This window comes from Papilio xuthus, unplaced genomic scaffold, assembly GCF_000836235.2.
Source record: "Papilio xuthus unplaced genomic scaffold, Pxut_1.1 DF826949.1, whole genome shotgun sequence".
Taxonomy (NCBI): Eukaryota; Metazoa; Arthropoda; class Insecta; order Lepidoptera; family Papilionidae; genus Papilio; species Papilio xuthus.
The window spans coordinates 4,952,165-4,978,788 of NW_013531700.1; the positions used below are offsets into that span (position 1 = coordinate 4,952,165).

Below are 26,624 nucleotides of genomic sequence, written 5' to 3' on the forward strand. Positions count from 1 at the left end.
TTGATTTAAAACATAACATGACGCTAAAATTGGACTTTTCTTGAATCAGAAAGGAATTTTTTCGGTTAAAGACAGGATTATGTGTGATTTTGAAACAATAAAACCACTTCGAAAACCATGTTAAAGTACATTATCGTGACTGTCATTTCCAAAAGTAGACATAAAACTTTTACCCAAAATGTACCAACCCTTTGCCTGCCAACCGTAACCTATGACGTAACCGTAAACTGATGACATAAGTTTATGGCCTTATAAGTATTTTTATCACTCACAGTACCTTCTGTATTGATTTTCGAAGTACATAGACTCGTGCGTCCAATTGTTATGCAGATGTTGGTACATGGATGCAAGGGGCATTCGCGAGGGCAGCACCCTCGCAGACAGGTATCGATTTTTGTGTTCCCTGCTCACCCCTTGTATGTCGGTGCTGTTATTATTAAATATAAACGTCGTCGGATATTGGTTGTGGTGTGTCGAATTTAAGAGTGCGAATGTTCGAGATAGTATAAGCACTCAACGAAAATTTTTTATATTCATTTTTCGGCGGTTCTAGTGTTTTGGTTTGTAAAATAATTATCTATAACATAATAATCATACTAATATTATAAATGCGAATGTTAAGATGGATGGCAGAGATGTAGAACATAGTCTGACAAACACAAAGCCTACTAAATACTGCGCGGACAGATTCGCGAGCAACAGCTTGTATCATACGATTTATGAAAACACACCTCTTGCGAGACTGATAATCAAAGCATAAATATACACTTATTTAAAAAAAAACATTTCCAGTCTGATCGTGGTTTATCCAGCAGGAAACTAATTACAGAACTCAGACATTCATTTTACAACTGAAAGGGCTTTGAAGGGGAAGCGTGAAACGTAATTTATGTGTCTGAGAAATTTCCTAGACTGAAAGTGGACTCAAAGGATCGGTAACGCAATAAAATGCAGACGACGGCGGAACATAAACTTGAAGTCTAGTCATATCTACCACTATCTAAACAACTGTATAAAAACATTAGCTGTCGCCCGCAACTTTGTCTGAACGGAATTGAAGAAAAACTTAGTTACTAGCTTATGTGTTCTTTCAGACTATGTTCTATATCTATGCCTAATTTCAGCGAGATCAGCACAGAAAATCATACAGCCGTTCTGGAGATACATTCAAACATCCATCCATCCAAACATTCGCATTTATAATAATAGTAAAACTTTCTATTTGAATAGTAGATAATAAATGTATTTGTTTACAAAGGTCTAATTCTTAGTAGCTTTTATAAAGCTTGTATAAAATATGAGGAACAATTAATTTAGTTAAAAATGTGAAAAATAAACTGAGTAACGCGTTTGTTTACGTTGTGAAGGTTCGGGAAGTGGCTGTAGCGGCTACAGGTGCCGATCGATGCGTCGCGACGCCTGCCCTCCCTGCCCTCTCGCGCCCTCCCGCGCCTTCTAAAGCCCTCCGCGGCCCTCTCTACTGCGCCCTTCCGGACACATCTAATGCAACGATCCCTTTTGAAGTATTGAAATGTCTACGGACTGTTACTTAAAGGTCAATCAAAAAAATACAAAACTTTTACTTAACTGGTTTGATATAACACTCGATAATATATCTTGAAGGTCAAATAGGATTTTAAATATTAGCTAATATTATTTCATCTTAAATCAGTATTAAAAGGTTAAAAAAAATACTACGACCAGTGTTTTGGTATATCAGCGGTACTTTCACATCAGACACGTCTAAACACTTGTCAAAAAACTCAACAAACCTGAAAAGTGTATAATGCTGAGTCATCGATCCTACACATGCAGTCACGCACACAGCAGCGTCGCGTCTGGCCAAATAAAACAAAACGCACCCCCAACCCCCGGCCGTCTAGTCGCTAGACAACAAAGACTGAAATCCCAATCTTTCCGGGTTGTTCTTTCAAAGCAATATCACCTCTAACTTTATACAATAGAGTCCAAAGTGACCGCACATTCTCTCGGTTTAGGAAGCAATGTGTTAAGTGATGTTGCAGTTAATTGCGACCATTTTATGCTATAGGACGAGGTGCAGAAGGAACGCTATGCAAACGTTTTTTAAACATAAATCGACCCATCCGACGAAGAGTTATTCAGTTAGATATCTTAAAAAAATAACATTATTGCAAAATGCACTAAATTATAATCGGTGGCAAAATTTGAGAAATATATTTGAGAAAAATTTATTAGTTTTTCTTCTTTTCACATATTGACAAAACTGAAATGTCATAGTTACAAGCAAAGATACGAACTGAGGAAGACTGTTATGATAAAAACAACTGCCACCTACGACTCCATTCACACGGGATTAAAAAATATATATTTAACTATTGTCCTACTACACTTTGTTATATATTTATCCAAAATGTCAGCGAAATCTATGCAGCTGGTCTAGAAATACCTTCTAACAAACATCCATCCATTCATCTAAACATTCGCATTTATAATATTAGTATATTTTTTAACAGTGGTAGAGCCCGCTTTAAAATCTTCGCACGAATCGGCCCGGCTCGCCCGGTGAAATACCACGACCACACAGAAGGCAGGCGTGAAGTGGAAGAAATTCCGCGTTTCGTCTGATGAGTGTGCGTCCCGGAGGCCAAAATTAGTCCTCTTTTCCTTCCCACCCTTTTTCTTATTAGGAAAGGATGGGAATTGGAAGTGGACTTTCCGGATGAGAGGATGCATGGAAAGGGAAGATATTTTCTTTCTGTGCATCCTCTTCGATCGATTAAAGTTAGGCAACGAATATGCAATTGCGAATGTCTATGGGCAACGGTCACTTCGCTATTTCAGCGATTTCAGGAGGCCGCTCCCTCCTTTGCCACCTTGTGATATAAAAAAAAATAGTTAAGTTACATGCAACAGGTATATTTCATTGTAATTTATCGCATAATTTGTTAGAAAGTTAAGCTTATAAAAAATGATTACTTACATAATAAATACTGGAGAATTCGATACAGCTATTACTTGCTCCGACGCTGTACCAGGTGGCTGGGTACACTTTATGTTGCTACAAATCTTCTTTGTACCTGTTTACCAAAAAAAATATAGCAACGTAAGCTCGAAACCAAAGTATATGTAGATGGATAAATTTGAAAGAGACGATACTGGACAACGTCAAATGCAAACCTTTTATTTCTGTCTACCCTCTTAGTCGTCCAATTATGTTATTTACCATTGCTTTCCAAGATAATAATCTTATTTCTTACTAATATTATAAATACGAATGTTGAGATGGATGGATGGATGGTTTGTTTGAAGGTATCTCCGGGACGGCTGAGCATATTTTGGTGAAATTTGGCAATTATGTAGAACATAGTCTGGAAGGACACATAGGCTACTTATTATTTTTTTTTTCAATTCCGCTTCGACATAGTCGCGTGCGACAGGTAGTACCTGTATAAAACATATCATTATCTTTGAAAAAACATAAACAATATGTTTTAGGGGATTTTATTCTCAGAAAGCCACGGTTAAAATTTAATTGTTCGTGTCATTTATATTTCACGTAAATAAAACCTTCTTTATTTGATTTAACGAGTGAGTAGTTTAATATCTACATAACCTACACAACTCAAATACATAGAGCCGAATAATAAAACTAGGTCGTATTATATTTTAAAGAATAATTTTCTTAAGAACTGTACATTCATAATAGATGGAAGTATAAGATTCGTTCCGCTCGGTGTCTCTCTCTTCGAGTTCATAATTAAAAATCTCGAAAGTCAATTAAACTTGTTGAGAGGGCGCCCGCGGGCTCGTCTCTCTTTCCATTCAGATTTGAGGAAAGTCAAACTTCCATTTTATATCAAACAATATCTATACACACTTCATCGGAAATCTTAAAGTTCGGTCTAAAATAAAAAAAATAATTTGACTACTGAACAAAATTAAAATTAAAACATTCCTATCTTACTTCTTACTAATGTTATAAACGCAGTTTAAATGGATGGATGGATGAATGGATGTTTATTAAAAGGTATTTCCAGAATCATTAAAGGATCTCACTGAAATTTGGCATAGTCTAGAAAATATGTATTATAGTTTGAGAAGACACATGGGCTACTAATTAAGTTTTTTTGTATTCCACGGACGGAGTCGCGGGCGATAGCTATGCTAGTTCACAAACAAATTGTAATCATGGATTAAAAAAAGTACATTTTATAAGTCAACGATGACGGTGACGATGATTTAAAATAAAAAAATATTATATAAGGGCACTTTTGGTCCCACAGCGATCTGAACACTTTTTAGAACTGCTAGGAATCGATCCAGATAGCCGCAGATGCTGGCCAGTGACATCGTAAATCTTTAACGGCTATTTAACGTCCTTACAAGCTTTCGTAGTATTTACGTTCAGTGAACGTAGGTGACTACGGACGCTTCTACGTAATATCGTAGAACGTGTAGTCTACAATCCCCGAGGAGTGCTACACCGGAAATAAAATATTTAATGACCTTACAGCATCGCAGCATAGTCTTTGAAGCACTAGCAAAAGTTATGTTCCTAAGGTCTTACGAAGATTTCTACCTTGTCCTAACTTATAAGACAAGTATATTTTAAAATAAAATTGATTTTTACGATAGATAACACGTCTAGAAATAAATAAAAATTACTGTGCTAATGCCTAAATCTAAAGAGAAATAGTTATTAGTAAAGTGTACTACAAAATTATAAAAATCATGATTGATTGTTCGAATTTCGATCGTAATGCCTACTTCGATTTTTTTTATTAATTATTTTGTAGAATTTCACGTTCATCTTGTCGCGGATTTTTGTAACTTTGTACAAAGTTAAATTTTTTGCTTTAGCAAAACTTTTCTACAATATTTGATATTACTATAATATGCCATTGTATTGGAACATCCAATACTTCTTACTTTTCATAAAAAAGGGAGTCATATTTTCTACAACAGTGGTGTTGAGAAGTTGTTTATTGAACACCTCGGTCGGGAATAAGACATTAAAGCCTTGGGTTGCTACGACAATAAGCCGAGAATCATGACATCTCGGTGGGTTTGCACCCAAAGGATTTAAGGAACCGGGCATGGGTCACTACTCCATGCTTGCGGTTGGGTTGGATACGATTTAATAGTTCTGTACCCATCACTAGTTCACTGTGTAGAAACGGACCCCCTGTAAGGGTAGATTAACCCTATTTATATATACCGAGGGTAAAGAAAAAAGTTGATAGCGTGTTTTAGGATGTCTGCTTTTTCGTCTAGTTTTGTAAACTTACAAACATATTTTGTAGTATTTTTTTTGCTAAGTAATTTACATTTAAATAAAAACTTAAATGAAATTATATAATAATAGGAATTTATTTTATAAAATCGAAAAGTACCTAAATTTTAAAACATCAAGCTTAAAAATTACTAACCCTTTAATAGTTTTCTAGCTTCCATACCAAATACATTGCATTATTTTAATCATAAAATGACAAAACCAGAAATTTTGCAATGAGCAAGGGATTTCTTCAATGCTACGGTCCTAGGGGAAACTGCATCGCTCTCAGTTGTCGGAACGAAAATACGGATAAAGCGAAAACTTTATTACCTTGAGCACTGAATAAGACTTCTTCCTTATGCTTCTCTTGTATTTTAGAACATATTTATTTCATTTTTACCTACATAAAAGAAAAATAGCTTTAACTGTTAATTTTCACTAATGGATGGTAGCGAAAACATAATTTTTATGTTCTTTCAAAACTTTATTATAGAAAACAATTGTTTCGACACAAGACACTTTATACAACTTTAACAAATTTGAAATATTCAAACAATCAAATTAAATATTTAGTGAAAAATTAAATTATCAACAAAAATGACACCTTTGAAATAAGTGCCCTCTAGCGAGTTAAGTCAACATTAGCTCCAGGCAAAGGCGAAAGAACATTGTGACCTTCGTCAAATTAATTCAGAATTATTGATCTCTCTGAATTAACGCAAAATTAAAAGCAGACAGAGTATTGAGAATTGTCCATTTCTCTAATCGTTAATAATTTGTTAAATCGTGCTAATTTTTAAAGGAACATATCTCGTACCAATTACCGTATCCAATACATCTTAATAAATCTTTAAAAAACGTAATTTAAGTTTTACAACAAAAGATTTTTCCATCTTTGTTGACCTTTCTAAAAAAGAAAAATAGTTAGCTTTTCATTTTACACTTTCCTTAATACTATATTTATGAGCTCAAATGGAAAATATATCTTCTAATGGTTTTTAGCAAAAAAAAACTAATCATATACTGTTTGTTACATTTTATTAGTATTGAAAATAATTTAAAATTCTAGCACCATGGCTATAACCAGATTCTACTCTCATGTGGCCATTTACCAGTCGTTTTAAATGTTTCCTCGGCTGTGTTACTGGAGGAGGTTGGTATTTTTTTATTGCAGGTTCCGGGTATTTAATTGTAAGGAATTGAATTCCCTCTCGAGTTGGTGTAGTCTTAAATACCGCTTTACTATATTTCGAAAGGTTTCCGACTAGAAAATTCATTTTTCACAAATCATGGATAGCGAAATTATTTTAGTTACAATTTCGTTGTCACGGAAAATGTCAAATTTATTTAATTTTTTATCTGTAAGATACAAAAAGGTTAGGCGGTAAAAAGTTTTACTTAAAAATTGGGTGTAATCCTTGTTTTGAAAATTTAAATAATTATTATAAATTCCAAATAAAAATTTGCTTTTTATCATGATAAATTTTAATAAACGTTATCGTTTTTAAAATAACCTACCGATATGAAGATTTTAGACATCAAAACTAGCAATACTGTCATTGCACTGTCTAATTTGCTACCAATTACTACCGAGTTGAGCTACTGTGCCTACTGCATCTACAACTGTACATCTATAATCAAAAGTTTTTGATTGAATTGAATTAAAAGTTTAAACTTAAGTTATGAAGTAAAAACAAATGTTTATCATTTGTAGTGGCCTTCCTGTGTTATGTACGGCTGGCTTATGGTTATTGCGGTAATTTATGAATAGTGATAGAAACCAAAGTCCGTTACAATTATGTCTTTTTCATTTGGAACACCGTCAAGCGCTCCTGCTAATTCTTCTTTAAGTAGTGGCTTTAATTTTGGCGGAAACAAGTAAGTACAATTACCATAATACAACCTCCTTAAAGACTTGATTAACAATCTACTTTTCAAAAGTGACAATTGAGTATAACCTAAAATTGAAATGATAAATATTTTTTTAGGCCAGCCACTCCTGGTTTTGGGTTAACGGCTACAACACAAGCCTCGACGGGACTATTTGGGAATACATCCGCAACTCCTGCGTTTGGTTCTACGTCTGGTTTTGGTGCCTCAACGCCTGCGTTTGGGGCAACCGCTACTCCATCATTTGGCGCTACGTCTGCAGCACCAGCGTTTGGAAGTACCGCTACACCGGCTTTTGGTACTAGCGCTGCTGCGCCGGCGTTTGGATCCACTGCGGCACCTGCGTTTGGTACAGCATCCGCAACTCCCGCATTTGGTGCCACAGCTACGGCACCAGCTTTCGGCGCCACCGCAACTCCTGCGTTTGGGGCAAGTACATCTGCGCCAGCATTTGGAGCCACTACAACACCAGCATTTGGTATGTATATTTAGTATGTTTATAATATCTACTTAATTTCTAATTTTACTTATACTATACTAAAATCATTAAACTAAAAATTTACTGGACCAATTTAAAAAAATCTTTTCTCATTAAAAAGCTATGTTTTTGCTGTATATTTTTTTTAATCCATATGGACAAAGTCATAAGCAAACCTGGATTAATGAGACTTCAATGGTCTATGATATGTTTCTTGCTTATTGCTTTCTCACTTATAAATGTTTTCTGTTGGGACAGTACAATAAGTCACATTTATAGAGGTTTTTTTACTATTTTGTTCTAGATAAGATAAAGTTTTCATTAAAATTAACTGACTGAATTTATTTTTCATGCTTTTCTTACATAAATGTGAATTGGTAAGTAGTTTTATGGCTATTAGATACTGTCATAAAATTTAAGGTATTAATTACCAATGTAATATTCAGGTACGGCAGGTGCATCAGCATTTGGTGCCACAAGTACCCCGGCATTTGGCACCACAGGACTAGGCGCTGGTTCCCTTAATTTTGGTGCCGGCACAGCAACCACAAGTGCATCAACTGGTAAGTTATTTCATACTATTATTCCTAAATTTCTTTTTTATATCATAAGGTGGCAAACGAGTCAGTGGCCACCTGAAATCACTGAAATAGTGAAGCGACCGTTGCCCATAGACATATGCAATTGCATATGCATTGCCTACCTTTAATCGACGGAAGAGGGGATGCACAGAAAGAAAATATTTCCATGCATCATCTCATCCGGAAAGTCCACTTCCACTTCCTATCCTTTCCTTATAAGAAAAAGGGTGGGAAAGGGGAATAAACTAAGTTGTAATATTAAGTAAATTTATTTAAACTATTTCAGGTTTGAGTTTTGGAACTCCTGCAACAAAGACTGGACTGGGAGGATTTGGTTTTGGTACAACCACAACTACTCAGACTGGACTAGGTTTATTTAATACCAGTACCACAACAACCGCTGCTGGTAATTTTGGTAAGGATATAAGATAAACGCATAATACATAAATAGAAGGAACATTACAGACCAAAGTATAGTCTAAAAAAACAGACAAATTGAGAACTTTCTCCTTCTTTTTGAAGTTTGTTAAAAAGAGGTACAATATCTTGCAATTACGATGATAATATTTCAAGGAAAATGCTTATAATGTCTGCTTTATTACTAGTATTTTATTTGAATTTCTTTGTAATAAGATATAAAGTCAAACATAGATAAGCGAGAGTGACCACTATATTTTTCTTGCTTATGGAGTGATCCTGTCAGGACAGTACAATGACTTATCCATGTTAAACTGTGCTTTACAGTCAAGGATATATATTTCCTGCCCATTTTGATGAAATTTGATTTGGTGTTCACGATGTAATTAAGTAGAAAACTAGGCATAACATGTTTATTTGTAGCTCTTATGGTGACACTTTGCTGTGATTAGTCCTCTGTGGGTAGCATATTTAATTCTTTGACTGTATGCCTATTCCTTTTCCATGCCTATTTTCGTACCATAGTTATTTTTTTTTATAAAATATTAAATAATCCTACCAATTATCCATTTTCAGTATAATGTTTCCCTACCACGGTTCACCATCTCCCTTCTTCCCTTTAACCCAAACCGTTCATACTTTACCTACAATATCATTGGATGTACACAACCAAGGTATAGAAACGGATGCAAATCGGAAGAGAGGTTATGTTATAAAAAGTGCTACGAGAGACACATATCCTACTTTAAGCCCTTCAAAGGGTAAGATGCTTTTGAAATATTGAATAACACAACATAGACAAACTACAATGCTGTGTAAAAACTTGTGTTTAAGTGGCAAGTAAGTGACTTGAATTCGCCAAAATAGCGAAGATACCGCTGCCCATAGACATCCGTAATAGCAGATGTTTTACCTACCATTAATCAATATAAGACACAAAAAGAGAATATTTTCCCTTCCCATGCTTTCCTCTGCCAAATCCACGTCCTCTTCCCATCCTTTCATTACTAAAAAGTCTGGTGAGGGTAAGAGAAATAGAATTAGGCCTCCGGAATGCACACTCATCAGACTGTAGTTGTAATGAGTTTGCATTTGAGGCATGCCTTCTGTGTGGTCATGGTGTTGCACCGGGCAAGGCCTATTCCTGCAATAGATGTTGTTGTCGTCTACCGTTGTTTCTATATTAAACTAGCTGTCGCCCGCGATTTCGTCCGCGTGGAATTGAAAGAAAACTTTAGTAGTAGCCGTTGTGTTCTTCCAGACTATGTTCTATATTTGTGCCAAATGTCATCGAGATCTGTTGAGCCGTTCTGGAGATATCTCCAAACAAACATCTAAACATTCACATTTATAATATTAGTAATATTATTTATTAGCTCATGTTACATGTCCTCTTGGCTTCTTCCTCCAGATTTGTTTGGGTGATTGTCTTATTTATTTTGGGATGGTTTTTTTTTTCTTTTTATTTAGTTAGTATTTTGTCATTATTCCAGGGCTTAGTACACTCAATAGTAATGTGTCTGGAACACAACCTTCTGTTTCAGGTATATTCTTTTTATTTGCATGGTTTTTTTTGTTTTTTTTTTTGTTATAACTTTAGTAGCATATGACAATTTAAAAATTGTATATTACATTTCTTTAATAATATTTTAACTATTTATTTACATAAAAGTATTTATGTGTAATATAAATTAATAGATATAAGTTTTCTTAGTAGGTTTTAGTTTGAAGGTAAATTTTATATTTTTTGAACATTCATTGTATTATATAAAATTAATTATTTACTTGTATAAGGGAATGGTGTACACATTTTAGCTAAAAAGAAAATTTTACCAATTAAAAAAATGTGATACGTTTTTTTTTGCAGCAACCCCAAGTCTGGGTTTGGGAGGTGCGGCAACATCTACTTTTGGTGCTACAAATACTACAGGAGATGGTAAATGTAAGTTTATAATATTTTTCTTGCTTATTTATTTTAATACTAGCTGTAGCCCGCGACTCCGTATGCACGGAATTTAAAAAAAATATTAATTAGTGGTCTATGTGGCAAATTTTAGCTAGATCTGATAATCTGTTCTGGAGATACCTTCTTACAAGCATCCATCCATCCTAACATTTGCAATTAATAAGATTAGTAAGATGGGTTTCTAATAAGTTTGTTCCTTTATGTATACTAGCTGTCGCACGCCACTCCGTCCGTCAGAATTAAAAAAATAGTAGCTTATGTGGTCTATCAGACAATGCTCTATGCCAAATTTCAGCAATCTTGCTGAAATTTGGCATGCAGCTGTTCTGATACCTTCTAACATTCATCCATCCGTCCATCCATGCAAGTTTTATATTAGTAAGATTTAAAATGTTGTTTTGTTACAGCTGAACCACCGAAACAAACAAAACTACCGAATGAATTGTCAACTTTAGTGGATACATTTAAAGAGTTTGTTAAAAAACAGAAGTCCCTCAGTTCTGAAGTTATGCGGCTGTCTATCAAACCCTTACACAAGGTAATGTTGTTTTTATTTGTATATTTTTATTCATAAATCATTAGTTTCCCAAATTCAAACATTCGCATCTATATATATAAAAGAAAGTTGTGTTAGTTACACTATTTATAACTCAGGAACGGCTTTACCGATATGGCTGAAAATTGATGAGGAGGTAGCTTAGAGCCAGGAGACAGACATAGGATACTATTTTTCGAATTTATGCCTTGAAGACCTGCTTTTTATTTAACTTATCTATGTTGAGTTTTTTTATATATCCACGCGGACGGAGTCGCGGGCGAGAGCTAGTTTATAATATTAGTAAGACTACTAAGATGTTTGCGCTGTGTATATTTCAGGTTGGTCGTGAGGCAGAGACGACTCTGCGTGCTGCGCTCGCCTTACGCGGGGAGACTAACAAGGCGCGTGCGCAGTCCCGACGTCTGCGTACTGCTGCTGCGGACGCCCTCGCCGCTGCTGAGGCAGCTGCTAGAGACCCACCCGGTCAGTATAATAACCACTATTGGAGTTGGCACGTGGAAAATAATAGTAATCCTTTGAATGACGTGCCAACTGAAGTTCTGGGTACTTTTCTATCTATAAGTTTTAGTAGTTTTAGTGAAATTATATTCACCAAAATTGTGTATCATCATCTTTTTTTAATTTGGTTTCGATTTGGTCTTCTGAGAAGCCCATCTGAACAACTTTAGGATTGTTTTCTTTCTGAAGACCTTACTAAAAAACTAGAAAAAAGTAGCTAACTCAACTTTCTTTTTGGCAAATCAGGTTCAGAGCTGGAAGGCAGTGCTCCACCGAAATACATAAAGGATCTGATCTGCGAGTTGGAACAGCAGCTGATCACATTCAGAAGGCAGATGGATGTCGCAGACAAGCAGATGCAGGCCGCCCCCAAACTTCTCACTGAACAAGGTAATAAAATATCACTGCTGTAGTTCTACAAAGCCTCGGGTCAAGGCACGTGTCCTAGGCTCGAAATTTTGATATTTAGGGAGGGTAGAAATTAATATCTAGTAATTTTTGCTTATATTTTAGTAATTTGTATGTAAAGAATTTAAGAATAAATGATACTAGTCTTTAGTTAGTAAAATTAAAAAATATATAATCGTCCAATTTTTTTTTCATGTAATTAATTTGCAACAAATTAATCTATAATGAAGAACAATAAAATATTCAATTTTAGTTTACCAAAAAAAATTTTTGAAAAATTTGAGTTGTACCAATTTTTTTTTATAAAATTAGAGTTATACTATAATTTTCAGAGTTAACCCTGGGCATACGTCGCATGCATGAATCCCTGGTGGCGTTGGCAGGCCGCCTGCAGACTGTTCACACTCAGGTGGAGGCGCAGAAAGAGCAGTACCTCAACCTCAGAAAATATGTACTTAAAGACCCTACTAATGTGTTTGATACACCCTCAGGTTAGTTACGAATTTTATTTCTCTATCCCTTTCCACACTTATAATGGAACGGTACGTGGATTTTGCGGAGGAAGGGATGTAAAGAAAGGGGAAATATCCTTGCGTTGAAAAAAGTGTCCGCGGCCCATATACATTGTATTTGCACATGTCCCTTTCTGTAGGTCCCCTCCTCTACACATTATCATCTTATACTTTAGTAATATTAGTAAACTAGACGTCGCCCGCGACTCCGTCCGTGTAAAAAAAAAATAGCCTATGTATTCTTCCAGATTATGTTCTACATCTATACCAAATTTCAGCAAGATCCGTTCAGCTGTTCCGGAGATACCTTCTAACAAACATCCATCCATTTAAACATTCGCATTTGTAATATTAGTAAGATTTTGTTGTTTCTTGTTCCAGCAAGCGCAAGTCTAGATCAGATTTTACATGACGCTGAGGTGTCCCGGAAGAAACTGAAACCTAATACTTTACAAGACATTAGTCTAGGTCTGGGCAGTGCTGTATTGTCTGATCCTAGGGCTGCTTTGGGTAAGTTTTTTTTAGCGAGTTTTTTAATTTAATAAAATGTTAATAGGTAACCTTTGTGTTCTTCCAGACTGTTCTACATTTTTGCCAAAATTTTTTCATCCATACAACCGTTCTGGAGATATATCTTACATACATCCATCCATCCATCCATCCATTCGCATTTATAATATTAGTAAGATAGTATATATATAGTTTATGAATACACAATAATCTCATATATAAAATTCTTGTGTCACAATTTTCGTTCCCATACTCCTCCGAAAAGGCTTGACCGATTCTCATGAAATTTTGTGAGCATATTGAGTAGCTCTGAGAATCGGACAACATCTATTTTATAATCCCGCGCGGACGGAGTCGTGGGCAACAGTTAGTATGTCTATAAAATATTAAAAAGCATTTTTTTTTCATTTTACATGTTTTTATTGTGATAAAAATAATAATTTATATATTTTTGTACAGGCAACATTCAACAGTTGGCAGGTCCAACACCGTTCACATATTTAGGCACAGCTGTGTCTCCCTTCCCTACCGCAGATGGTACAGGTCAGTGATTAAACCCTGTTTTAACTAAGCCGATAGACGCGCGACTTATATTTCTATGAGCTGGGTATTTACTATTTCCACTGGAGCGTGCCATTGTTCACTCACGCACTAGCTGTCGCCCACGACTCTGTACGTGCGGAATTAAAAAAAATAATTAGTACGCTATGTGTACTTCCAGACTATATATTACATCTATGAAAAATTTCATCCAGATCTGTGCAGTTGTTCTGGAGATACCTTCTAACAAACATCCATCCATACATCTAAACATTCGCATTTATAATATTAGTAAGATTTATATAAATGTTTCAGGCAACTGGCAACCCCAGCAACAGAATAATTTCAGTTCGTCACTGAACTTCAACAGCTTCGGTACAGTGGCGCAGAATGACTCCAGCTTCCAGCTGCAGAAGCCGCCCGGCAAGCGCGGCAAGCAATGATACTGGCGCTAGGAGGTCGACCAGCCTTCATACATAAATACATACATACATTTACGTTGTATAGATATCAGGTGCAAAAGAGGGTAGACAGAAATTAAAAATATTTAGCACCTATTTATAGCCAATTTTTCTTTAAATTTGTGGGTAATTTTAAGTATTGCATTCCGGATTTTTCTTTTTTTTAATGTGAATGTGTGGATGGATGGATGGATTTTTGTTTGAAAGTATCTTCAGAGCGGCTGAAAGGATTGGACTGAAATTTGGCATATAGAACATAGTCTGGAAGAACACGTAAGCTACTTATTAAGTTTTTTTTTTAATTCCGCACGGACAGATTCGCGTGCGACAGCTAGTGAACGTATAAATCTTTTTATATATTAAAAATTGTTGTTAAATATAATACATTTTTTGTCTACCCTCTTTTGTGATAAAACGTAAATACTTAAAGTGACTACAAGTGAAAGTGACATTTTAAAGTGTTTAAAGTGTATGCAGAATATAAGTGTTTTTTTTCTTTGATTTCTTTTAATTTAATAGGATAATGAAAGCATGAAGATCGTATATTATTAATGTTTATATAATAATTGGAAATTTATATTTCTATGGCCTTGTATAGATTTTTGTACAAAATCTTAATACAAAATTTAACTTAATGTTAAATGTCTTAGTGTTTTAAATAACACTATAATAAATATGTAAATTAATCAAAAATCCATTTTAGATAAAAATCTATTTTCTATCTTTTTAGATAATCTGTGAAACTAATTCAGAAAAATTCAGTGTCTGCAGTCAGTTTGTAAACTGACTATTTAACTAAAAAAATAGAATATTTTGTACCACATTTATTGTTTATTCATATATTTGTTACTAAAAGTATATAATTGTGTAAAATATAAATAATTTGATAAAAAAAAAAGTTCTGTTACAATTTTGTATATAACAAAAAAATGTGTTTTAATTTCCCTGTTCCTGATTACATCGATTATTTTGATTCCTTCTTAATCTTCACAGGGTTAAATATTTATATTATTCTTTAATATTATTTACCTTAGAAAAACATTAAAAAAACTAAGCGTAAAACATATTAAAAAAAATATGATTGATTAGAAAGGATAAATAAATTATATAGGGTTTCTTTTACAAACTCTATGGAGTTTATAATTGAAATTAAATTTCATCTGTTAATATTCTGTTGGTTTCCATTGTCAAAATATTCCAAGAATTTATTTCCCTCTAACAGTGATAAAATCGCCAATATCGTAATGATTAAAGGTACAGATTTTTAATGGCATCGTTGATGGTTTCCCGCTATTTAACTATTGCAAATCAGCGCGTTTCGAAAGGTTTAATTAAAATCGTATTTTTAGTAAACAAAAACCTGCTTTGAATTAAAAAATGTATTCATGAAAGTAATATGAATATTTTTGAATGGAAACCCACTATGACTTATCTGCACCAGAACACGTCCTTTGTGAAAAATCAATAACCAACGCCCCTTTCTCATAATACTTTATTTAATGTTTGATACTTTATAGAAATTATAAACAAAATTGTAGATTAAAAATGCAGTTGAAAATAAAAAGAGTAAAAATCTAATTCCAAACAAACCAAAGACAAACGATATATTTTCGCGGGAAAATACATTACGCTAAGGGGTAGCAACATTGTCGCCGGACAAAATCAATAAACACACTTTGGGGAAAACGCCGTAACGTTTGCACCATTTTCATTCTTACGTATTTTATAATTTAACCATAAAATTGTGAATTAAAAAACTGTAAAATAATGGCAATTCGACGAGACTGTTATTCCGCTATAATAAAACAAGCGATATACGAATTAACTGTTGATGAATATCAACTGGGCGGGATAACGCGATGTGAAAATCTACGCAAAAAGTATCTTCCTAACAGATTCGAGAACGGTGGGTCGAGTGCTCTTTGCTCGAGGGATGATCTGGACTATGTCATCCTGAGAATCGTCTGCATCAAGAAGTTTGATAGGGAGAACCAGAAATGGAGGATTTGCTTCTACAAGAAGAAGATTATAAGAGAATGCAACTGCGTTCCTGAGTACGCTGAAGATAGGATTAAAGATGCTGAGAAATTGTCGACAGATGACCAACTGTGCGCGGCCTTCGCTTCAGTATCCCTTGATCAGCATTCCCAGAACAGATTGGTTGAGTTTCAAAAGTGTTTTGCCGATTTCATGCTGAACGAAGGGTTCGATCAGAGTGAGTTTAACCTCACTGATCTCACTCCGGGTAGCGCTTGTTGCAAACAACTCGGTCTGAAAAGCATTGAATACGCACATGACCAACCCCAAGGGAGTGGAAATCAATAATTCAAATACATATTACGTAGTACCCAGTCTAGCTGGATCTATTTCTAACCTAAAAATATGCGCGTTGCGACAATATTAATTTAAATGTTTGTAAAATATAATTTTACCTATTGTAAGATTTTATTATTTTTGTATATTTATTTTATAAGAATGATATTTTATATTAATTTTTAATCTATACTCTCCATTCTACAGTATATAGATTAAAAATATGTTTCAATCTTTTTATCGAAATGTGTTTTTTGACGCGAACTTTTTCTTATACTTATCATGAATTTATAAAATATATCTTGATGTATACATGTTTAGGGAATTATGAATATTTCTAATCAATTTTAATCAAAGTTTAACTTTTAATAAAAATAACTGATTCACTCTCTTCATTAAAAAAAAATCCCATTCAAATATATCGTGTTTAAATTTTGCTATATGTAAAACATATATTAACCACAATTATTAAATAAAATAATAAAATTATTCGTTTTTGCTTTCAAACTATCCTTCATTACAATTATAAGTACACTGCAGTTGCGCTTTTAATGCGAATTTTCTTTCAAATACAGAATTAAGTACTATATTTTACACATACCTATTTGGTTCAAAAACGATAAAAGATGCTTTATATTTAGTCTTTAAAAATAATCAAAGACAATAATATTATTAAATTAATCACATAACAAATCAAAATATATTAAAACCATTGGAATAACACAATCTTTCTCGAAAGTTCTATAAACATGTTAAAACTGTATGAAAATAAACGCACAGGACTATTTCTAATCTTTAAATTATTCAAACTTTCGTGAGACATTATACTAAACTGATATATAAACACAGTGAGTGAAACAGCAGTGAGCGACGGGCCGCGTCCGCGAAATAATACCAGTACCACTCATCCTGATGAAGGGCCCCCGATGGGCTCGAAACTAGTCGGTGCCGCCACCGGACGAATATACGTGAGTGTTTAGCCGTGTTTATATATCAGTTTATTTCTAATCTTATATACTAATTATAGTTCATCTTTTACTAATTTCAAAATTTCATCTTCCTCATCTGTCCATTCATCTGGGTTATTACTCATTTGTCCTAATGCCTCCATTCTTCTCTCCATAGTTATTTTATCTAATATATGTTCCATTTTTATATGCATGCAATCATTAAAAACAGACGCATATTCACAGATTTCAAAAATACCTTCGACAACCTTATTACATTCGTTTATCGCCGCTTTTAATCTTGTCATAACCTCACTATCTTCACCGTAAACAGCTTTATTTGCATCCAATAAAGCATTATGGTCTATTTTATTCATTTTTATAATAGAATTTCTTTTAAGAATACAAGCTACAAAACATTTTCCTTCCATAGTAGCTTGTGGTATTCGTTTTAAGAAATTTTCGACGTCACCCATTCCCGCTTTAACTTGTCTGGCGCATTCTGATATATTTCTTCTGAATGGTTCCACTTCACTGTTCATTTTATTAATTTTCTCAATATGTTCCTCTTTTGTTAGAGGTTTAAATGTAACAACTAGATAGAACACTGAGACGAATATCAAAATTATCATGACAGTTATGAAATTCGAATTATTATTCATTTTTATTTTTTTGTTGCTGGCCACACTTTTCTTTCTTATAATTCTCATGCTTGTGAAAAAGTTTAAACTTGCATTTAAATTGATCGTTAACTTAAAACGACGTGTTATTTGGCAGTTGGTGTGAATAACACGATAATTGTTATCGTAACAGTTAGGAACTATAAAAATTACTATCTCGAAACGTTAATAGACGTGGTGAAAGAGTATGTTATACCATATTAATAAGAAAAATAAAACAGAAGATGAAAAAATGTCTTTATTACAATTAGGCGAACCGTTGTTCGTTTGCTCGTATAAAAAAATACTTTGTGAAAACTGCTTATATTAAAACGTGATTTACAGCTCCATTAGGTTTAAACATTTCATCGTTAGAAGTAGCAGGAGTTTTGGTTGATTTTTACTTCATTTATTAAACTTTCTTAACCATTGGTTGTTATCACTCTGAGACCTGTCTGTGGTAAACTGTCTTCATTCATATATCTAGGCATAGATGCAGTATTTCAACCTAGACGGTATAAATACGTCTGGGAAGGCCTTGACCGGTATTAGGAATTTAAAAAAAACTTCTTAATTTTTTAAATTAAAAAGACATGTAGTTTTCAATTACATTTTATTTGTGATCAAGTATTACATGACATAACTATTTTGAGATCAGACCAAATTTTGTTCTAATTAAGAAAATTTTACAATAATTTCCAGATAATATTATGAAATTGAAAATAGGTTACAAACGTTTTTATTTATTTAAACATTCAGTTTAAGCATAAACGTTCCATGTTACCACAGATACAAATCTTAAATCAAATTAAAATTACCTAACTCTATCGATTTTTATTCAAAAAACTTTAGATTTTTAATTTAAAATAGATTATACAATTCTCTGAAGAAGACATTATACCTAACGTAGGTTCTTTGAAATATTCTTTGACAAAATTTATTTGACAGATAAAGTTAGTGTTGTGAAAGGTTTGCTCATAGTTACTTTTTTTAAATCCATATGTCGATAGATTGTTATTTAATGTCAATATTTAAAACACAGAAAAAAAATTGTTCTTATTGTATTTATTAATAAACTTGCCAATTTGTTGCTCTTGAACCCTTAAAAATTAAAACGGTAACAACTTTTTAAATTAAAAAAACTATAACAAAATTCACATCCATCAGTTTTGTGACTAAAAGTTATTTTTTTTTGTTTTACGAATCTATCATCTAATTGTATGACAATATTAAAGTTGTATTTCTAATTAAAAATCTAAATTTGTCAAAATATTCAAAATTACGATTACATTTTATTCACATCGGTCATAGATAAGCTCATAGCTCATAACCATTCCTCCTCCAAGTCAATGTAATATTTTTTGATTTCTAACAATTCAGTCAACGACACAGTATACATAAAAAATAGAGCTACGACTATCACAATTATAATTTTTGTAAATGCTAATAAAAATTTCCAAATTAGATTTTTCTCGTTACATTCCTCAATTAACGAGGATTTAATTTTTTAAACATACAAATTGTTAGATTTATTTATTTGCAGATATAAATCTGAAAACAAAAAAAATACACAATTTCTCGCACAAATTGTTAATCGATTAATATCAAAGATGAAAGACATCACTAATAGTTTTTTTTTTCAAACAATGGCAAAGAATAACTGTTATTATAGAGAATAAAAAAAATTGCTCCATAAAGTGTCATTTGTTACCAAAATTAAGAATTTTGCCGCCAAAACATTCAAGTAAGCATTTTGAAACACAAATATATAATTATTTTCCAAAATTTTACTACATTTGTGATGTATAAATATTTAAAGTAGCATATTTTACTAGATTAATGCTTTGTGCAATACTAATGTAATAAGTTTTATAAATATTAATGTGTGTTGCTGGGTTTTGTTTACAAATAGACCTTGAGAACTAGTCACGGATTTTAAAACAACATTCTTTACACAATCAGTTAAAATGCATACAAATATGTTGGTAGGAAGCATAATTAGGCCTTTAAGCGGAAGAAATATTGCGTTTTTTCATCTTCAAAAATAAGGCTTGTATATTACGAAATGAATTACGATAAAATTATACAAAGTCTTCATGAGAATGGAGTACATTTTTACGTATTTTTTCATAATGGTAACATTATACATTAAAACAAATTAGAGCAACAACTCTATGATTCATTACAAATCTATAATGTTGAATAAAGAGAACACTTTCATGCGCTCGCAAAAAAACACCGCTTTCACTTTTTCACATCCCATTGCAAAATAAACAACCTCGTATTGAGATTCACGAATACACTCCCCGAGAGGGATTCTATCAACGAAAACAAAAACCAATAATATCGGTTAAAAAGTTTAACTCTCTTCTGCTTCAACTAAAACCGGTAAACTGGCGTGATGATGACAATTTGGTGATGTATTTGAAGTAAAAGCTGACACCCAGGCATCTATATCTCTTTCAGAACAGAGAAACTTGGCGGATATCGCGTTATCGTATCCCTTCTGTCTTACAAAGAAGCCACCGTTTGACGCCACGCGCTCCACTGTTGTGTTCCTCAGGTTCACCACTCCTATAGGCTTCGAAAGTCGCTTCCTCGGGTATATTACAGCGAAGTGTTCCAGCGATGTTCTGTACACAACCACTCTAACATCCTGCCGCAAGCCGCCCGGTCCCAATAAAACTAGAAAACCGGATTTCACTTCAGCATCACAAGTTTTCTTGTATCTACTGAACTGCTCCGCGCGGCAATTCGGCATAATGTCGGTCGGCATTTCCCTGTTTTGATTTTCACAAGCTCGCATTACAGCGCGTGCGTCAGAAACACGTCCTCTCCCCTCGGCGTCTGAATTGAACTGAAGTCAATCCCCTGTTACTGTTACCCTGTTTCATACCAAGTGCGTTGTGACCCGAAGACAACTTCGTGTAGGTTCGGATGGAATCGGTTTTGCATTCACTTCGTCGTAGGTTTTATCGGGCGGATGAAAAATGTTAAATCCAATATAAGAACAACCTGTCTTTCGATACTTGAGTTAGCCATAAAATATTAGATTGTAATAATTACGTTAACGTTACGTTAATTTTTCGTTACGTATTCTTTTGTCAAATACCCATAAGAATGCCGAAAGATCTGATCTAGATAATTCAAGTTAGAAGGATAAAGATAGCAAGGAATTATCCTAGCTGTAGCCCGCGACTCCTATGTGGTCTTCCAGTGTATGTTTTACATCTATGCCAAATTTCATTGAAATCCGTTGAGCCGTTTTAGAGATACCTTAAAACAAACATCCATTTATTATATAATAGTAAGATTCTAGAATTTTAAAAGACCTAAATTGGTCTTAAATGATACTTTGGTATGATGGTAAAATAAAACGATATTATTCAGACTTTAAATGCGTTCGCTATAGATCGTCTAGACAACGGATACAGGGGGTCACAGCGGGAACTTCTGACCTTTGCAAAGGTCGTCGCCACGACGGCGACGGTCATGGGGTCGACAGTATCTATAAAGCCATTATTAATACTATACACCGTTGATATCGTACGAACTGAGAAATTATTGTATGTTATCAATCTATCTACGTATATCTTACTAATATTATAATTGCGAAAGATTGGATGGATGGATTGATGTTTGTTAAAAGGTATCTCCAAAACGACACAATGCATCTTGATGAAATAAGGCAAAGACGTAGAACATTGTCTGGAAGAAGACATAGACTACAAATTAGTTTATCTGTGCTCTAGTTAATTTAAATAAAATATTGCATGTATAAAATACAGACGAAGCTTTTGTCTTATTTTAATAGGTCTTGGACTATATTTTAATACAACTCTTAGGTGTTTAAAATCGACAGACACAAAGGCTCTTATCCTTACAATTTTATGTTCAAGGTTAACAAGAGAATGTACCATATCTGCCTATTATATACGTTAATCTTATTTACTTGCTCATAAAAAATTAAATGAACATGGCGATAATAATGTAAGTAAATAAGCGACAATATCTGTCAGAATATTTTCATTTTTAAAAGTTAAATTGTAAACAATTTCCTTTATTATTAAAGGAACAACAAAATAATTTGAAAACACCTAATATATATATTAAAATATATATATATATATATATAAGAAAGTCGTGTTAGTTACACTGTTTATAACTCAAGAACGGCTTTACCGATATGGCTGAAAATTGGTGAGGAGGTAGCTTAGAGCCAGGAGACGGACATAGGATACTATTTATTCATTTTTTTTCGAAATTATGCCTTCCGAGCTGCTTTTCATTAACTTTACTAATATTATAAATGTAAATGTTTAGATGGATGTGATGTGGATGGATGGATGGGTGGATTACACTAATTACTTAAGATTTTTTTTATATATCCACGCGGACGGAGTCGCGAGCGACAGCTAGTAGGCTATAAAGCATAAAATTAGCATAATAGTCAAAGTTCGTAGTAGAATGAAATATATTGTTATGATTCATTTGACATTTGCAAGATACTTTCGCAAAGTAAATGACAAATTATTTATTACACATTAAATATAAACAGTCCGCAAATACGATTCCCGACAATTTGGTGTTTTGTGTGATTTCCTTCAAACATATTAAGTTTTTTGTCCAGACCCTTTATTAAGGAAGCCAATTCGTTTAGCGGGAAAAATACGCACCTTGGATATCGCTAAAAATAAAATCCTATCATCTATGTCTCTAAAAGACATATTCATTCACATTTAAAATCTATTAAGCGAACTTAATTAACAGAAACAAAATAATCTATACGTAGTAATAAAATTGGGGTATCTATATGTCAAGTGTTGATAGCGAAAAAACAATTTTTAAAAATCTTATGTCTGTCTGTCCGCAAGGCTGCGTTTGTTCTGGATAATCTCCGGAATAGGTGGACCGATTTTGACTTTGACGAGAAGGTAGCAGATCTACGGGGATATATCATAGACGATTTATTTTTATTTTTTTATTTATGTGCTGACGAAGTCTCGGGCGAACGCTAGTTGTATAAAACTGGTTTACTTTAATATATGTGAAAAACAGACGTCTGTGTTTAATATGCGATGTGTCGACTCAATACGACCTTGGCAAGGTCGTCACCAACTGACACAGTGCTAGTTTTTGTCCAATAAAACAGAAAAGCTATTCAAATAAAGTTGGTGACCTTGTTTGACCTTTAAATCCTTTATATGCTAAATAATGTAAGTGTTATCGGAAGTATTAACTCCTAATGCAAATTTAAAAAAGAATATCATCATCTCTTACATTTTCTTTATAAAAATGGAGACAAACATAAGATTTCCATAATAAGGAATACTTAATGAACTCAAAAATTATTGGACTGGTTTTAAAAAGGTCTTACTAATATTATAAATGAGAATCTGAAAAGGATCTGGATGAAATTTGGTACACATATTGAACATAGTCTGGAAGAACACATAGGCTACTCATTATGTTTTTTTTAATTGCGCGCATGGAGTCACGGGCGACAGTTGTAATTTTTTATCTGTCAAATAAATAATTATTCAAATTTTTATTTTTTAAAAGCTTTCACAGATTCAAATTCAAGTCGTCAGTTACTTTATATCGCTTTATTTTAAAATTTATAAACAAAAGTATATTCTATTAATAATTAATACGATGTTTAATTTTAAACTTCATCTTTTGTCTAGACTAGTCATGAAATATTTATAATCATCCGTCTAGACAGAGATTTAATTCTGTCGTATTTCTTTTAAATTAAACTTAAAAAAATTTTAAAGAACATAAAAAAGTTCAAAGATTCGTTGAAAGATGTTTTTGTATTAAAAATAGTAACTAACCTATAAGGTTACTTTATATTTTAAAATGATGAAGAGACAAGATGTAATTTTGCGTTCATGAAATAACGGATCAAAAATATTCGCAAATTGAGTGAATATATAGAAAGTCTCACGGCCTTTTTCATCACAAAATAAATTATTACCATTCGGTTTTATAAAATTTTAACATTATACTCTTTGAAAAAAAAAAGTATATATACTCTTTGGAAAAAGGGGCAATTTTTTATCTTTGATTTACGTTTACGAATTCATTTTGATAAATGTAGCTTAGAAAAATCGATAACCTATTGTTTTTGTTCACTTTCAATAATTCAGAGGTGTCTGGAATTTAAAATAAAAAAAACAGTGCGCAAAAGCTGACTCACGGAGACGGCACATTGACCTCGGAGGACAAAGGTTTAACAGAACGTCATATACTCTCAACCACCTGTTTCTTACGATATAAATTAGACAGAAAAAAATTAGTTGGTTACTGTAAGTATAAATTCGACATACTATCACTTAGAGATTACAAATTTAAGGAGAACCCACTCTTTAAAATTGGTATTCTACTATATGCGTATTCCCTTTATTCGTAAATCTCAAATCCACTTCGTCTTAGTAAATTCATAGTTAAAATATCAATCTTACTTATATTATTAATGTGAATGTTTAGATGTATAGATGATTGGATGTTTGTTAGAATGTATCTACAGAGCTGCACGGATCTCGCTGAAATTTGACATAGATGTAGAACATAGCCTGGAAGAACATAGACTAATTAGGTTTTTTTAATTCTGCAGGCACGGAGCTGCATATGAAAGCTAGAAGTCATAAGTAAGAGTACAGACATGTTACGTACAGTCAAATACAAAAACACGATTACGTAAAATATTCGTGTTCGTACACCGACAAGAAGCGAGTAAACATGGTTGACACAGTTTATGTATGTTATAACCGATTTATACTTGAATCTATTGCTATGTAACGTTTTACAGTAAGTTTCCATTGTCGTAATACCTGTACTAAGTATAAAAAGATTCTTCTTTTATTCTATTTGAGCTGAAAGAGTGCGCAGTTTTAACTGTTTTGAATACAGCGTTTTGTGTTCTGCGTTTAGTTTTTACATTAATTGAAGTCTCTCTTTCTCTCCCTCACACTATCTCTATCGCTCTATTTTTTAATTTACTTTTTTTTCAAATGATTTTTTTATTAAAATAATGTAATTAATTTATGTGTATTTTAATATGTTTTACCTATAACTATGTTTAATTCACTATTTCTGTTTTGGTCGTTCGTGTATTGAGTTCAATAAAGAAAAACATACGGACGAATAGATAACCTCCTACTTTTTGGAGTCGGTTAAAAACAATTACATAATTTAAGTAATATCTATGAAAACTTACATTAAATAACATATATGAAAACTTGTTTAGCGATGTAAATGATGAACGGTCCAACCGTATCGAGAATTATAATTAAAACAGTTGAATAATTTAAGGAATGTTTAAAAAATAGAACGCAACCTAAATGGGCAGAGATTAAAAAAATTGAATTTGGAATTACATTTGATTGTTGGCACTAAAATTAAAAAAGTATACATTAAAATAATAGTCTATGAAAATTCTCGTCTATAAATTTGGTAGTATCATGTTGTCTCTGTACTTTTCCAAGTAAATGAAAAAGGCAGCGATAGTGTTCTATACATTGGCGACACACCGTTTATCTCGATGCAACCGTTTTACCGACCTACGTTGAAAGGTTGGATCGATGTTTTCGCTAGCTAGGTCATTTAGTCATTGCGACCTAAAGTTGTGATAACACTCAAAATTGACGATTTTATAAGAATTTCATAGTTAAAAATACGATAAAGGAAAACTTACGTGTAATCTGCATATATCTGAAAAGAAATATAAAGACGTGTTTTAAGTAAACTAATCCGCACTAGACTACAAAAAACTTTTCTATAACACTGTATCTGAATATATTAAAATACTTACCTTTTAAAAATTGTAAATAGACATGTCAACTTGTCAAATATACTTTTGCGCATGACTGTATCGAACGAATCGTTTTGCATCGTTTAATGCGAACGCATTGAATTGTAATAATTTGTTTGCGTCAGTACCGAATTACTTAGTCGGAGTGACGTTAATTCCTCGTGGAGAGTAAACAAGCTGTCTCTAAGCTGATTATAATCAAGTACAGAATCCCTTGTCAACATTATCTTGGATTAATATGAGACTTGGATTAATATGAATATACTTAGTTTAGTATGAGAGCGAAAAGTTGAGAGGAAACTCCTTTCTGGTCTCTCCTATTTCGACTGAAAACAATTATAGATCATTGACATTTAAAATTCCGAAGATTTGTATAAATATCTTTTCGATTGCTTTAGGTTAGTTATATTTAAACCACTAGTTAATTCGTTATTGTTTAGAATGTTTTCCGATATATGTTTCTGTAATGGAAACTCGCGATATTCTCACGTTTTGTATTAAACAGCACAAACATATCACCCGGTATCGTTTAATTCACGTGTGTTTTGCACGTGTCACGTGACCGCATCCGCACCTGATGTCAACAACACGCACTGTTCGTTACAAGATGACGGATATTCAAAATGGCCGACGTTAACACAGTTTATATTGTTTAACGGAAATGTTTTCGGCAAAAGATAACAAATAATTTCATTCGTGTATTTAAAAAGAAATGTGTCACTCACGAGTCATTTGACGGTGACGGAGACGAACTTTTTGGACTTGACAGATAGATTGTTTCATACAAGTTTGACGTTTAATCAAGAGTTAAA

General features: G+C 33.1%; 3 protein-coding genes across 4 annotated transcripts; 1 reads left to right on the top strand and 2 right to left on the bottom strand.

The window, feature by feature from the left end:
• Positions 1–264: 264 nt before the first annotated feature.
• LOC106120600 (uncharacterized) lies at positions 265–26,043 on the bottom strand. The gene is made up of 4 exons (XM_013315952.1): positions 25,813–26,043; positions 25,696–25,712; positions 2,963–3,059; positions 265–427 (listed from the first exon to the last, which is right to left on the bottom strand). Exons 1-4 carry the CDS (start codon positions 25,890–25,892, stop codon positions 265–267), a joined length of 357 nt encoding a protein of 118 aa, XP_013171406.1. The 5' UTR covers positions 25,893–26,043.
• Nup58 (nuclear pore complex protein Nup58) lies at positions 6,836–14,293 on the top strand. 2 transcript variants are annotated; one of them, XM_013316185.1, is made up of 13 exons: positions 6,836–7,135; positions 7,246–7,625; positions 8,072–8,188; positions 8,493–8,621; positions 10,117–10,167; positions 10,491–10,565; positions 10,997–11,127; positions 11,466–11,610; positions 11,893–12,036; positions 12,387–12,545; positions 12,948–13,076; positions 13,536–13,619; positions 13,932–14,293. In XM_013316185.1, exons 1-13 carry the CDS (start codon positions 7,056–7,058, stop codon positions 14,057–14,059), a joined length of 1,752 nt encoding a protein of 583 aa, XP_013171639.1. In that variant the 5' UTR covers positions 6,836–7,055; the 3' UTR covers positions 14,060–14,293. The 2 variants fall into 2 exon arrangements, with proteins under 2 accessions (XP_013171639.1, XP_013171640.1); XM_013316186.1 differs by lacking the exon at positions 10,117–10,167.
• Obp2 (odorant-binding protein 2) lies at positions 17,376–18,027 on the bottom strand. The gene has a single exon (XM_013316187.1). The coding sequence runs from the start codon at positions 17,997–17,999 to the stop codon at positions 17,412–17,414; it is 588 nt and encodes a 195-aa protein (XP_013171641.1). The 5' UTR covers positions 18,000–18,027; the 3' UTR covers positions 17,376–17,411.
• Positions 26,044–26,624: the final 581 nt, after the last annotated feature.

Excerpts from the sequence above, each read along its gene's own strand:
- Nup58 (XM_013316185.1), top strand. The coding sequence starts at position 7,056 with ATGTCTTTTTCATTTGGAACACCGTCAAGCGCTCCTGCTAATTCTTCT. Across the intron at positions 12,037-12,386 it reads CAAACTTCTCACTGAACAAG|AGTTAACCCTGGGCATACGT; the intron begins GTAATAAAATAT and ends TATAATTTTCAG. Across the intron at positions 13,620-13,931 it reads CCCTACCGCAGATGGTACAG|GCAACTGGCAACCCCAGCAA; the intron begins GTCAGTGATTAA and ends TAAATGTTTCAG.
- Obp2 (XM_013316187.1), bottom strand. The coding sequence starts at position 17,999 with ATGAATAATAATTCGAATTTCATAACTGTCATGATAATTTTGATATTC.
- LOC106120600 (XM_013315952.1), bottom strand. The coding sequence starts at position 25,892 with ATGCAAAACGATTCGTTCGATACAGTCATGCGCAAAAGTATATTTGAC. Across the intron at positions 428-2,962 it reads AATTCTCCAGTATTTATTAT|CACCGACATACAAGGGGTGA; the intron begins GTAAGTAATCAT and ends TAATAATAACAG.